The sequence below is a fragment of the Trachurus trachurus genome, assembly GCF_905171665.1.
Source record: "Trachurus trachurus genome assembly, chromosome: 23".
NCBI classification, from domain to species: Eukaryota; Metazoa; Chordata; class Actinopteri; order Carangiformes; family Carangidae; genus Trachurus; species Trachurus trachurus.
In genome coordinates this window covers 13,157,420-13,171,421 of record NC_139912.1, presented here as the reverse complement: position 1 = coordinate 13,171,421, position 14,002 = coordinate 13,157,420, and the positions used below count along the sequence as shown (strand labels likewise).

Here is a 14,002-nt window from a genome sequence, read left to right as displayed (position 1 = left end):
CTTTCAGCGCACGGTCCTTCCTCGAGGAGAAAAGCAAAGGAGGGATGGACGAGAAACAGAGACAGCAGCGACCGATTTCCACCCCTCCTCTTTCCCTCTCTGTCACACACACTCTCTCTCTCTCTCTCTCTCTCTCTCTCCCTCTCTCTCTACTCCAGTGCATCACAACCTACTGGGCTTTACCCGGACTGCACCGCATTGACGCTGCTTTTGCTGCTGCTGCTGCTGCTGCCGCTGCCGCTGCCAGCCGACCCAACCCACTGAACTAACGCACCAACATACACACTTTTCAGATGCTACTACCAACAGCTGGAAACGGGATGCTGTGATTGCACATGTGTGTGTGTGTGTGAGAGAGAGAGACAGTGTGTGTGTGTGTGTGGATATGCAACAATTCCCTCTCTACCTCTCTTTGCTTCGGATCCGGACTCTGATTCGCTGTCCTGCTCGGTAATGTCAGGACTTTGGAAGCGGGAGTGACCCGGGCCGGGAGGAGGCTTGGAGGCGATCGCATCTGCAACCTCGAGAATTTTGGGATCTAACTTACAAGTCTGCAGAGCTCGCGCCATGAATGTAGCTGTGCACTTGCAACCGTGAGCCTCCCCACTGCGCTGCCTCCCTCCAACATGGGTGTTGACTGAATGGAGGAGTATCCCCGCGCCGCTACAAGAGGTATGAGGATGCACTTGTGAGGATTAAAACTGCACTCACTGATTCCTTGGACCATGCAGGTTCTGCAGCCTAGGACGTTGTTTGTGTTCCTGGCCCATGCGCATGTGTTGTTATCTCTGAGATATAGTAATGGAGAGGCGCGAACTAAAGAGGACGGCAACACCAGCGCCTACTCCAGTGCCAGGACTTTCCATGGGTCACTGCGGGAGACTCATCAAAACAAAGCCAGGGACCGTGCGCTCTCGGCGGGATACGCCACAGGTGCGTCCGCGGCGGAGCTCCAGGCGCACGGGGCGATTACCCGAGGGACCATCAACTCCACTCACCCCTGGAAGAGGGTGATTGCGGGGGAAACTAGGCGAGTTGGACACAGCAAACGTGACTTCAATAGGACTGTGATAGCCATGGAGGATCCCAACGCCGTCTCACATTGGGACCCGACGCGCCACCATAATAAGAGGATAAAGTTGAATGGCGGTCTCAGTAGTACGAGGACGCCAGCAGGTGGACGCTACAATGCGGCTAAGCCTTCTTCAATGGGCCGGGGAGGCGCAGGAGGGGGGTCCGAGGAGGGAGACAGGCACAAGAGGGGCACAAAAGACGAGCAGAAGAAAGCGTGGAAGAGGGGGAGAAGCCGGCTGAACAAAAGCGCAGTGCTCTTGGCTCAACCCCACGCGTCGCCGTGGGAACCCATCCCCAAGCCGGCGGCCCTCACCTCCACCGACATGCCCTATGACCTGTTCACCAGGAGGCCCGAGTTATTCACTTTCAGGGAGGAGAACCCCTGGGACGCCACGCCGATCACCCCTCCCAGCTCGCAGGATTTCGGAGACGAGATCAAGAACCCCTTTTACCCCGTGACGAGCGAGACTTACGGCGCGTACGCGATCACGTGCGTGTCCGGGGTCATTTTCCTCGTGGGGATAGCGGGCAACATCGCCATCCTGTGCATCGTGTGCCAGAACTACTACATGAAGAGCATCTCCAACTCTCTGCTGGCTAATCTGGCCGTGTGGGATTTTGTGCTCATCTTCTTCTGCCTGCCCATGGTGGTTTTCCACGAGCTGACCAAGTCCTGGCTGCTGGGGGAGTTCACCTGCAAAGTGGTTCCCTACGTGGAGGTAAATCTCATCACTTCTCCTGTTTATTCTGCTCTGACTGTCTCATGCATAGTTATTTCATATCGTTGCTTGAATGATGCCTTGGAGCCATTTCCCCTCTGCTGGGATGTCAGATGGCAAATGGGCTCATTAGCATATCACCCACCTTGTCTGGATGTGATCACACTTCTATAGTGACAGCAGACGTCATGGTTTGGACCTCGGGCTGTATGAGCTCCGTCATGAGGCTTCACACTAGTCTTGCTTTTGTAAATTGACCTAAAGAGTTGTGTGTCAGCCCCAAAGCCCTAAAAGGCCTGACAGGACACAGACACAGACACAGCTATAGCATGTCACCTCAGCCAATAACAAGAGCACTCTGTTTGTCACTTGTACACCTGCTGCTGCTGCTGCTGCTGCTGCTGCTGGAGAGAGAGGAGGGGGGGGGGGCTCGCCTCGCCCTCAAGGCATGTAGAGAAGACACACACATGAATACACACCAGGATGTGAGGCGGTTTCACTCTATTCTATACAACACTCTCTTGTAGTGTGTTATAGGTGCACAGATGCACTCTCTGTCACTCCCCGTCTCTCCTTGTCCTTGCTTCTCAGTTTGTCTTTCACACACCCATGTTCACCTGCAAAGGAGGGATGCTAGACAGGTTGTTTACACCATGTGAATGCCTTGGCTTTGTGTGCTCACTGCAATTACACCAGTGTCAGATTCACTCTAAGGCGTCTTTTGTGTATAGAGCAGGGGTTTCCAGCTTTAGGGGGTCTTAAGCCATTGTCACAATCTGGCACAAGGAAATACAAGGGCAGGAGACAACACATATGATTTTAAAGGGCTCAACACAACCCAAATTAAAGAATAGAAGCCAGTGGTTGAAACTGAGAGAAATGAACTTGTAGGGTGGTGTCACCATGTGTGGTGCAGCAAAAATGAAGAAGAGAACCTTAGCTAAGCTTAGTTAAAACTAGACGTCAGGAGAGAGAAAGAGAGAGAGAGAGAGAGAGAGAGAGAGAGAGAGAGAGAGAGAGAGAGAGAGAGAGAGAGAGAGAGACATTCCCCAGCTTAGCGAGCCACAACAGGTGACCAGAATTCAGCCTCCCACCCCACCCCTCCTGAGAGGACTCCAGACAGGGAGGGCTGTCACATAATGAAGTGGTAAAACGAGCGGGTCAGCAGTATGTTATTATCGTTATATTCCTTTCATAATTTTATATCATGATTTTCTTTTAAAACAGCATAAATAGCAAGTAGCCAAGCTTTACTTGAAAAGCTATTTTCGAAAACATCACTTCAGACAAAAGTGATGACCAGTTTCGGGAGCAAAGTAAATAACTTAAATGTGGAATTATTTCAGAGATCCAAGACTAAGCAATCTCTTGGTTTTTGAGATGTGTGTGTATCATTCTCAGTTAAAGATTGCTGCCCCTGATAGTTCTGCCACAAATTCTATCACAAGTAGAGAAAAGTAAAAACAGCCCTACAGCCAACCAGTCAGCTCATGTTCACCTTTGACTGAGTAGATAGTCTTGGCAGCAGCCAAAGTTATAAAGCTGCAGGGGCACTGTCTGACTTGCATGCATACATTTATCTGCTGCAGACTCAAATCAATAACTGGAGTTGGTTCGTGTGGCACCATCCTCATTATGACGGAGTGTTATTGCACTCTTATGTGTGTGTTGGGAGCCCAACATGTGAGGTCCAGCAGCTTTGTGGGGACAAAATGTTGCATCACGCACATTGGGATGGCTCAGACTGGGTTGATTATAGTTAGAAGAGCCCATAGGGAATACATTATGTCAATGATAGAACCCCCAGGAGTATAGTAAAACAAGGAGTGTGTGTATGTGTGTGTGCGTGCGGACTTGTCTCTGAGCATTTACTACAGCATGAATATGCATTTTGTATCTATCAAGACATGTTCACCAGAGTCTGTGTTTACTTTGATGTTTGTGTATCTGTGTGTGTGTGTGTGTGCATATGCATGTGTCAGGCCGTGAGTAATGCAGCCCAGGGCTCACGCTCTCCCTGTGGAACATTCAGTGAAACACACACACACACACACACACACACACACACACACACACACACACACACACACACACACACACACACACACACACACACACACACACACACACACACACACACACCCCATGAAGTGACTTTATTCTTCACTTAACCCAAATTCAGTCAGTGGAGACATCAACATTTTGGCCTGAGATAACAACACATGCTTGGTTGCACATGAGTATATGCATATACACACAAGTCACGCACTTTCATGCAAACATGACGTGCGCATGCATAATCAGAAGTGGTGCACTGGTATAATGTCCACTGAAGATGGAGTCTCCCATGGTGATGCCTTCAGTAAACCTTGTATTATTCGGTGTTTAATAGAGTATGGGATTTTTGAAACCTCAAAGAGAAAGCAATTTCAGGTGTGAGATGTGAGCAAACACAGCAGGAAAATTGTAAGAGCGCTGCGCAAAATAAAAAAAAAAGTGAGTCAAAGTCAGCCTGCATTATTTCAGATACGCTCCTGTTTCATGCTGTTGTCACTGCAGACGGCCCCCCCAGGCTGTGATGATGCACAGAGCAGCAAATTCAGGCAAAACTAATGGGCGATAATTGGCTTTTTGCACCTGGCAGTTGATTAGGATAAGTCTTGAAAGTAGGTTAAAATACGCACATAACCAGAGCAGTAAGCATTTTGTGAGCCAGAGGGGGGAATGAGTCATTTGTCAAGGTTCATTCAGAACTACGCTGCTGTAACTGCTGGGGTTTTAAAAAGTTTTTTTCCTTTTTTTGTCTTTTGTAGGGTTGTGACACAAAGAGATGCTTTCAAATAAGCAAGCACAGGATGGTGAACTCTAATAATAATTTTACGCACATCTTTTTTTCATGTGTTTTAAATCAATGGGTGCTTATTGGCAACATTTAATAATCAATTTCAAGATCATGATGCTGTCAGACATAATCTGACATTTATTTTGAAATTCTACACACGTATGCAGCAGCACGGTGACCACTCCCCCTAACAGACATGGCTGTTCACACTTTCTTTTAAATCTTTACAGCTAATTGTCAGTCATCACCATGGGATATAAATCTTGCGATTCCCTGAAGATGCATTGTCTCATTAGTGCTTTTATTGGCAATTCCACTAACAGCACCACAGTGTACCATGTTACCATGATTATGCTGCATAGTTTGAGCCATAGTAGAGTACATTTGTTAACAGTAAAAAATATAATAGAGAACAAGCATTACTCAACTCTACACTGAAGGATTTCTGCATGCATCCCTTCAGTTTGTGTGTCTCATTTCTACACCACTGCGCTGTACAATACCCTGTAGTCAGAAGCTGTAGGCTGTCTTTGCTATGGTACAGTGGGCTTTGGCTGGCAGGGAGAGAGAAACAGACTATTGAAGCAGAGCAGGAAAGAGGCTGAGGAAAGTGACAGAGCGATGGATTCGTAGAAAAGGAGAGAGAGAGAGAAAGAAAGAGAGAGAGAGAGAGAGGAGAAGGAGAAAGAGGCACCGGGCTGCATGGAGCCACAGAGGGCCAGAGGAATGTATTGTGTTGAAATTGGTGGTAAAGGCAGCACATACATCAGCTTGACAGATTCACATTCACTGCTCCAATTCGCACATGCACACAGACACACACACATACACACTTTGAAGTAACATAATCAGAATTACAAAATTCAGTTTCTCTGCAGTATTGTGCAACATCCAGGAAATATAAGACTATTTCACACATGCAGGAGAGCTCACGTGCTCAGTATCTAGTCTAACCTTGTATGCAACACCTCTCTACTGTCACCTGATATAATCATGATGACTAAACTTTTATTAGCAGGCTGTGGAGATGTCCACCTCCTCCTTATACCAAGAAAGCCAGTAAAAATAGGTGCAGTCTCTCGCTGTATCCAGTTATACATCCATAGACAGTTTGCCTATTTATCTGGCTAACTATCTAGCCAGCACACACACACACACACACGCACACACACACAAAGTCAGTAGGGTGTGCTGATCTTCCAGATGGGTGGGATGGCCTTCTCTCCACTGATCACTGCCCACGGCTGTTCTCCTTCTCTCTTTCTCTCTCTCTCTGCATCAGCTATCTGTGATTAGAAGCAAGCCTCAGGGGGAAGACACACACACACACACACACGATCTGAAAGCACCCTGGAACACACACACATTCAGCTGAGCTCATACACTGAGTGAGTGCACACATACAGTTACCATATATAGACACATAAACACGAGTTCAACACACACTAGGTCTCGTGCCCTCTGCGTTCTCGGGCCGTCTATTAGGCACGCGAATGATCGTTAATTGGAAGATATGTAAATTATTCAGGGTATATAATTAGTAGCTCTACATAATGCATGATGGTGAGTCTATGCAGTCAGCTCTTTGTCCGTGGATGAGTAGATAGTATGTTTTGTATGATGAGACAAGACCACACAACAACACGAAGCAGGGATTAGGCTTGCTGTTGGATGCAATTAGCCAAATTGGTAATTATCCATGTAAATATGAAATATTCATCGGCTGATTAGGTGTGTTGGTGAAAATGAAAAAAAGAACAGTGTCTCACTTTCATATCAATGCAGACTGAGCCAGCATGTTGCCAGCTTTTTATAGAAAAGAATATGAAAAGCTATTGCATTTCTTGTGTTGCCACCAACATAACACTGCTGGGCAGGAGTCAATGACCTGGAATAAGACTTTCTAGCAGCCACTGTGCACTGAGAGCTGGATGAATTTTTTATTGTCCGGGGGAAATCTGCCACAGGTCAGGATATAATTTAATGGAGGGAGAATTTATTGTCTGGAATTAACTGCCTCAGACACACTGTAAAGCCTGATGCAGAAAGCAACAGAACAGAGGAGGATACTGTCCTGTATTGATTGTTGCTATGAATTAAATTAAAGAAGAAAAAAGAGCAAGAGGGAACGTGGTGTGAGTGCTATTCATGAATTCTATGGCTGGAGTTATTTATGCCTGAGATTACAATAGAATAGAATAGAATCACGTTGTCTTGGTCCACAGCAGACAATATTGGCAAAGTCTGAGCTGCTCAGAGCTATGCTACGGAGGCTCGTGGGATTTCTTGGTTTCCCTCATCAATCAAGGAATCATCAAATACACAATCCAACAACTCCAAAACGCTCTCGTGGACAAGTTGTGACCTGCACATTCACCACGCTATGAGATAATAACGGGACGTTACGAGACAGAGTTGTTTTCGAGGTAAATTCATGCAAAACCGCTGATGCGCATTGCCGTTGGGGGCATTTGCCTCGAAAACAACTCTGTCTCGTAATGTTCCGTTATTATTTCATAGTGTGATGAATGTGCAGGTCACAACTTGTCCACGAGAGCGTTTGAGTTGTTGGGTTGTGTATTTGATGAGCTTGATGAGGGAAACCAAGAAATCCCATGAGCCTCCGTAGCGTAGCTCTGAGCAGCTCTGCTCCGCCGTTCTAAAAATAGCTTGCACCGACAATTAAAGATTACGAACCTAGGCTTAAAACTATAGGGATTACAGCAATCGGCCAATTTGCCAAAAATGTTGAACTATCCCTTTAAGAGGTACAGGTTTCCAGCCTTAGTGCCATGCTAAACTAAGCTAAACTAACAGACTGCAGCATAATTTCTACCAGACTTATCAATCTTTTCATCATTTCAACTATCTGCCAAAATGCTTCAAGTGTTCAGAAAGCAAAAGGAAACTGATGCCATGACAACTGTCTCGCCAAACTCCATCTGCTGCTTCTAAACACCCACAAAAATGTGGTCATGGAAGCTTTGAATCACATTTTGTGGTCATCACAAGTTTGGACATACCTAAAACCATCTCCATCAACTGAGTGAGGAGCTGGATGTGGTTAAAACGCTTGAGAGAGACTGAAACTAAGTGTGAACAAATGATCAGTGGTGAGGTTACACCAAGACATGTTAGAAGAGGAGAAAATTCTGCATACAGATAGAAAGCAGAAAACTGGAGGCATTCACAGATCACAGGTTTTCACAAGCACTATTTTCACAGTGTCTTAGTGTAACCTCATCACTGATTCACACTGTCTCCTTTTAGATCTTTTCTACTCATGGATGCACAAATCGGAATTTCTCATTATTTACAACTACAAACTTAAGAATTATTTGTGAACATCACTGTACAAGCTTAAGATCTTATTGACCCTTATTTGAGCCTGTAGCTGTGGCCTTTTAAAGTTCAATGCTGTAACATCATCAGAGAAGAATCTCTACCCACCCACAAGGATGGACTCAGCCAGTGTGTCTGCAACAACCCCACACACAGACACACACTCTTGTCTATACACAAACCCGCAATAAGATACAGAATAGATCTTAATAATTCTGCATAAATGCGGACATGCACATACACACACGCTGCTTCACATATGGGTGTGCGTGCTGACCCACAGTTCCTTCTCTATAGCAGACACACACATCGCAGCTGTGAGACGGATGGTGGCTGTCAGTGACAGGGTCTCTGGTTAGAGTTATGGTCTGCCGGAGCCTGCACTGGGTCACACACTCAACCTAGAAAAAGGACTGCAGCTAAAATAACCCTTTGTCTTCCTGGCTCATTACTATGAGACAGTATGTGTAGGTGTGTGTTGTTGTGTCTGCACATTAGCCCATTCATCACCAGATAACACCTATTATCCCTGACAGTGGCTGTCGTCACACAGCGGCCACACAAGCTCCACCAGCGTTTGTTAAGACCCAATTAATAACACAAGGCCTTTGTGCCACCAGCTCACAAGACCTTTAATCAAGAAGTTAATGGGCCGTTATTAAAAACAGCACTGGGGGAAAATGTCTTTCTCACCTGCTGTGCACAGAGATGACCAGAACCTGGAAGCATGTGTTGAGGATGAAAGGCCTGTTTTTTCCCTTTCTTCTTCTCCGAGCCCTTGAAATCCAAGGTTGAGACGACACAAACGACATGAAGTGGAAAAACGGCACTGAGCGACTTTACAAGTTGTATATAGTCGATTCATGACGAGTGTTTTTGAAATTTTACATGATAACTTAACAAGGTCAATGGGAATATTTGTAATAAATATCAGTCTCAATTTATAGATAATTCACAAAGTGGTATATTAAAGGATCACGTTGACATTTATGAAATTGCACATTCACTTTCTTGCAGAGAGTTAGATAAGAAGATCAATACCACTTTCATGTCTCTACCAAAAATATACTGCCACAACCATCAGCTGGCTATGTTAACTTAGCTTAGCATAAAAACTAAAAGCAAGAAAAATGCTAGTTTGATAAGTCAGCGCATTTTGTATCAATATAATATAATATAATAATAATATATAATATGTGGTTATACATACATATACTTACAGTGCTAAACCACAGCCAGGTTTGCTGTTTCCCCTCCACCATGCTAGGAATTTTATTGGTCCTTTTATCGTAAGGGAGATATGGAAACCTCAAAAAGGAGAGAACTATTATCTGTTTTTTTCCACATTATTACATTACTGTGTTAAATAAGTAATACGATTTAAAGGATAATATTTTAGAGGCAGTATTTCCAGCCCCAAGGCCAGCAGGCCTGTTATCTCTCCAGCAGGTAAAGTGAACATGACAGGGTCAAGGCTGCTGTTTGGAGGAAATGCCACATTAACATTGTTAATCATTCTGAACAAGTCATGGCTTATTTCTCCCTTCCTGTCACATTGGGCTGTCTCTGTCTCACTGATGTGGTCCCCTGCTATTGTTCTCCACTTGCTCCGTCAGTTCTCTCTCTCTTTCTCTCATTCTGAGTTTCTCCCACTCGCTCGTTACTTTCTTCTTCCTCCTTTTCCATTCTTCTTCTCCTGTCCATGTTTCTCGTCGCCTCATCTGCATAACCCCCTCTTCCACAAACACACACAAAGACCTTCATCGCAACACCAGGCCCTGACTCTTGCACTCTCTCTCTCTCTCATCTCCCCTCCAGTACAAAGCTATGCTTGTTCGCCCTGCCCTTGCTCCCTGCCCTGACACGCTGATCAAAGCTGGGTTTCCTGGTCCTCCATGACAGCCTTTAAAGCCATTCCAACCCTGTTGTTCAAGGCATGAAATATTCACCATGTGCAAGCACCTGTCCATGTGTACTGAGGGCTTATGTGTGTTCGCATGCAGCCATCACATAGGGGAATAAAGGTGTGCATGGAGAAGAAAGTGGGTCACACATAAGAGCCTGATATGATGCTTCTTTAACTATTAAAACAAAGGGACATTGGGGCCAATCTACATGGGGAAAATAAGGTATTTTTAACTCTTCAGATTTGCTATACAAAGGCAGATCTGTCTGATCCAGCATCTGTCAAACACACCCAGTTGATCTGCTAAAATATATCCCTAACAATGCAGCATTACTGTCTTTTAAACCGTGCAGTGGGATAGAGAGATTAATAGCAGACAGCAGTTTCAGTGAATGGCATCCACACTGACAGATGAGTCAGAGAGTGAAGTGAGCAGAGTTGCTCTGGGTTTATTTCAGCAACATGTTGCAGATGAAAGGTGCTTTTCATTTTTTTCTTGTTTTTGATTTGTTCATACTGGAGCCAAGAAGAGGCTGTCAAAATGCTGTTTAAACTTTAGAGCCATAACAGCTACTAGAGACTCACTCTCATCTTCTCAGGGATACTACACAAAACACACTACACAGCAATCAAATGCAATTACTATGGGAATATCATAATAGCATATATATTCTTAGACTGTTAGCATTAAATAGAAAATGATCAGGTCCAAAAAATATAATTAGGGATGTAGGGATGGGGATTGATAACATTTAATTGAATCTGAATCCAGTTCAGAATCCACTTATCAAATCCAAATCCTCTGGAAACCATTGTTAAATCTCATTTGTTCAGTGGATAATGGAGATATTTGTTCATTTAGTAGTACATACAGTAGTGTCTATTTTGTCCAGCACAGTAACACAACTCATTTAAACTTCTTCTGTTGATTCCAATGGGTCATTTTAATTGATTTAGCTCCTCACTGGGAATATGCTGAAGTTAAAACGACACAGTGTAAATGATAGAATAATATTACAGTAATTCTCCCCTGTTATTCAGTGGATATAAATTAATTAATCAGCATGTACAGTGTACTTAATATCAAGTAAAAGTGAAGTTGTTGACCGATCTCAGGTAACAACAGTTTCCAATACCTTTGCTTCTGCAATGTACGTAAGATTTTAGTTAACAAGTCCCTGCAACTTTACATGAGCATGACTGACTTTTCTGAGCATTTTATAATTTACTTTCCCCCTCTGTTGTATATACCAGTAAACAACACCTGTAGACATTGAAGAAAATAAGCTTATCCCAAGACAGCTGCACAGTTTGATTTTTGGTGTCTGGCTTTCCAAGCATCTGTAACTGTAAGATGACAACATCTGCCAAGACCACTCAAATTTAGACACCTGCCTAAACCCCCCCAACACATAAATCTACCCAGCTTGAATAAACCACTCATAAATATCATAATACCGTTCATGAATGGCTTAAATCAATTCTACAACGCTCTGAAAAAATGCTTCACTTAACTGCCTAATGAATAATGACTGTTAAGCTCTTACTACATTTCAAAACAATTCATTACAATTGTAAGTTACAAGATTGTGGCGTGACGGCAGATAATAAACCCTCCCCGTGCAAAACGAAGTCACATTGATCACACGCAGAGAGCTGGAGTCTCAGAGCAGTTTGTCTACCCCACTAACCCCTCACTGTTCCACGTGGTCGCCCTTCATTAGCCTACTTATGACCTCCTTTTGTGTTAGAGGGTCAGATTGTCTGTGTATGTGTGTGTGTGTGTGTGTGTCAGACCTCAACCACCAGAACATCTTGCAGTGTGTGTACATCTATATCTGTCCAGGAAGTATGTGTTTGAGCACTAAAGCCGTGGCTCACTGGGGCCATCTGGGAAGCTGGCTGTTGTAATTAAATCTGATATGAAGGGAGGAATCGTGGGAGGAAAGTGAGGAGGAGTGAGCAGAGGGGAACGGAGGGTGAGGAGAGGAGGAGAAAAAATAGAGGAGAGGATAAGAAAAAAAAAAGTGAGAGACAGAGAGGGACAAGGTGAGACAGGATGGAGGATGGATGGGGATGATCGGTGGCAGATTTGGTTCTGGAGGCAAAAGCATGGAAGAAACTGGTTCATATAAGGACACAAGTGCACACAACACACGCACACACACGCACTCTCTCTCTCTCTCCAGCTGCAGAGGCATATTCTGCAGGATGCCCTCTCTGCCAAAATGACTGTTAATCCAACAGATGCTTTCTCATGCTGAGGAAATGTGTGTGCTCGTTGACAATTTGCAGAGTTTATATATCGAGAATGTGGACGCGATGCCAGGTAATTAGCCGCTACACCAAGGTTGGAGTGAGACATTAACAGCAAACCAGAGGAATGTTTAGGAATTCAGTTAATTAGTAAAAGTGTCATTGAATAGACTAGAGGGTGTGAAAATACATATGAATTAGTGAATGCAGTGATGACAGCATTTAATCCACCACTTCAGTCGCAACGTGCTACACATACACTCTCAGGAAGGCTACAGTGTTGATAGCAGCTTATATTCATTGTGCTCCTATTGCTCCATTGCTTGTAATTACACTAGTGTCACAGGCACCTAAAGGCCAACGTGATTACTGTGTTCCCTGCTCTTCATTTGTATGGTGGTGGCTGACTTGTCAATGTTAGACATTTTATTACACTGGAAATAATTGTGTCAGTTCTTATTATTAAGACCAGAGACCTGATAACCCCGACTAGAATTCAGAAACATGCAGCATCGCTATTAGGCCTATGTGTCAGTAGAAGTGATTACAGATTCTCAGTGGTACAAGGCTCCAGTTTGCTCGCTCTCACCCCTACAGCTTTCTGCATAATGTTAAACCCTCTATGATGAAATGGGGGAGTCTGTCTTTAAAGAGCCCTTGCAAGCTACTGAGACAAATGTCCGTACAGTCATCGTGGTCAGTGACTTTAATCCTGATAAATGAATTCTGCTTGTGTCTTCAGGTGGCGTCTCTGGGTGTGACCACCTTCACCCTGTGCGCCCTGTGCATCGACCGCTTCCGTGCAGCCACCAACGTCCAGATGTACTACGAGATGATCGAGAACTGCACGTCCACGACCGCCAAGCTGGCCGTCATCTGGATCGGCGCCCTCCTCCTGGCGCTCCCAGAGCTCCTCATTCGACAGCTGGTGGCCGAGGACACGGGAATGCCCGACGAGCCTCCCGTCGAGCGCTGCATCATCCGGATATCCACCTCGCTCCCCGACATGCTCTACGTGCTGGGCCTGACCTACGAAGGCGCTCGGCTGTGGTGGTGCTTCGGCTGCTACTTCTGCCTGCCCACCCTCTTCACCATCGGCTGCTCGTTGGTAACGGCGCGCAAGATCCGGCGCGCGGAGCAGGCCAGCGTGCGCAGCAACAAGAAGCAGATCCGGCTGGAGAGCCAGATGAACTGCACCGTTGTGGCGCTGGCGATCGTCTACGGTGCATGCGTGGTGCCCGAGAACATCTGCAACATAGTGTCTGCGTACATGGCGGCCGGTGTCCCTGAACACACCATGTCCGTCCTGCATCTGCTCTCTCAGCTGCTGCTCTTCTGTCGGGCCGCCGTGACGCCTGCGCTGCTGCTCCTCCTGTGCCGCCCGCTGGGCAGGGCCTTCTTAGACTGCTGCTGCTGCTGCTGCTGCTGTAACCACGCGCCCTCCTCGGCCACGGCCAGCGACGATAACGAACACGAGTGCACCACCGAGCTGGAGCTGTCGCCGTTCAGCACCATCCGCAGGGAGCTGAGTAACTACACACCTGCCGGCTCCAACTGCTAAACTGACATTCCTCATTAGGGGGTGGAGAGTCCACTAGCCTGCTATCTGCCTGTGGCTAGTAGTTCTCACACTTGGCTAGAGGACATCTGCCTTACCTTCGTCTGGTCACGTTTTTAAATGGGTGCATGCAGGGAGTTGGACACTGAATAATCACGTTCAGCCAGTGTCCTATGTCCTACACTTTCAGTCCTTACAATAACACCTTTACAGTAACTGTGTAACACTTATTTCCCAGGAAAGCTAACAAAAAGCAAAATCGTCTTTTCCCTCACGCCCTGGGGTGCTCTTAAAACAGGGTCACT

General features: G+C 45.6%; 1 protein-coding gene across 1 annotated transcript; it reads left to right on the top strand.

The window, feature by feature from the left end:
• Positions 1 to 725: 725 nt before the first annotated feature.
• gpr37b (G protein-coupled receptor 37b) lies at positions 726 to 13,700 on the top strand (the record flags this gene model as incomplete). Its single annotated transcript, XM_083999053.1, has 2 exons — positions 726 to 1,793; positions 12,882 to 13,700. The coding sequence occupies 2 exons, from the start codon at positions 726 to 728 to the stop codon at positions 13,698 to 13,700; spliced, it is 1,887 nt and encodes a 628-aa protein (XP_083855179.1).
• Between the last annotated feature and the right edge of the window lie 302 nt (positions 13,701 to 14,002).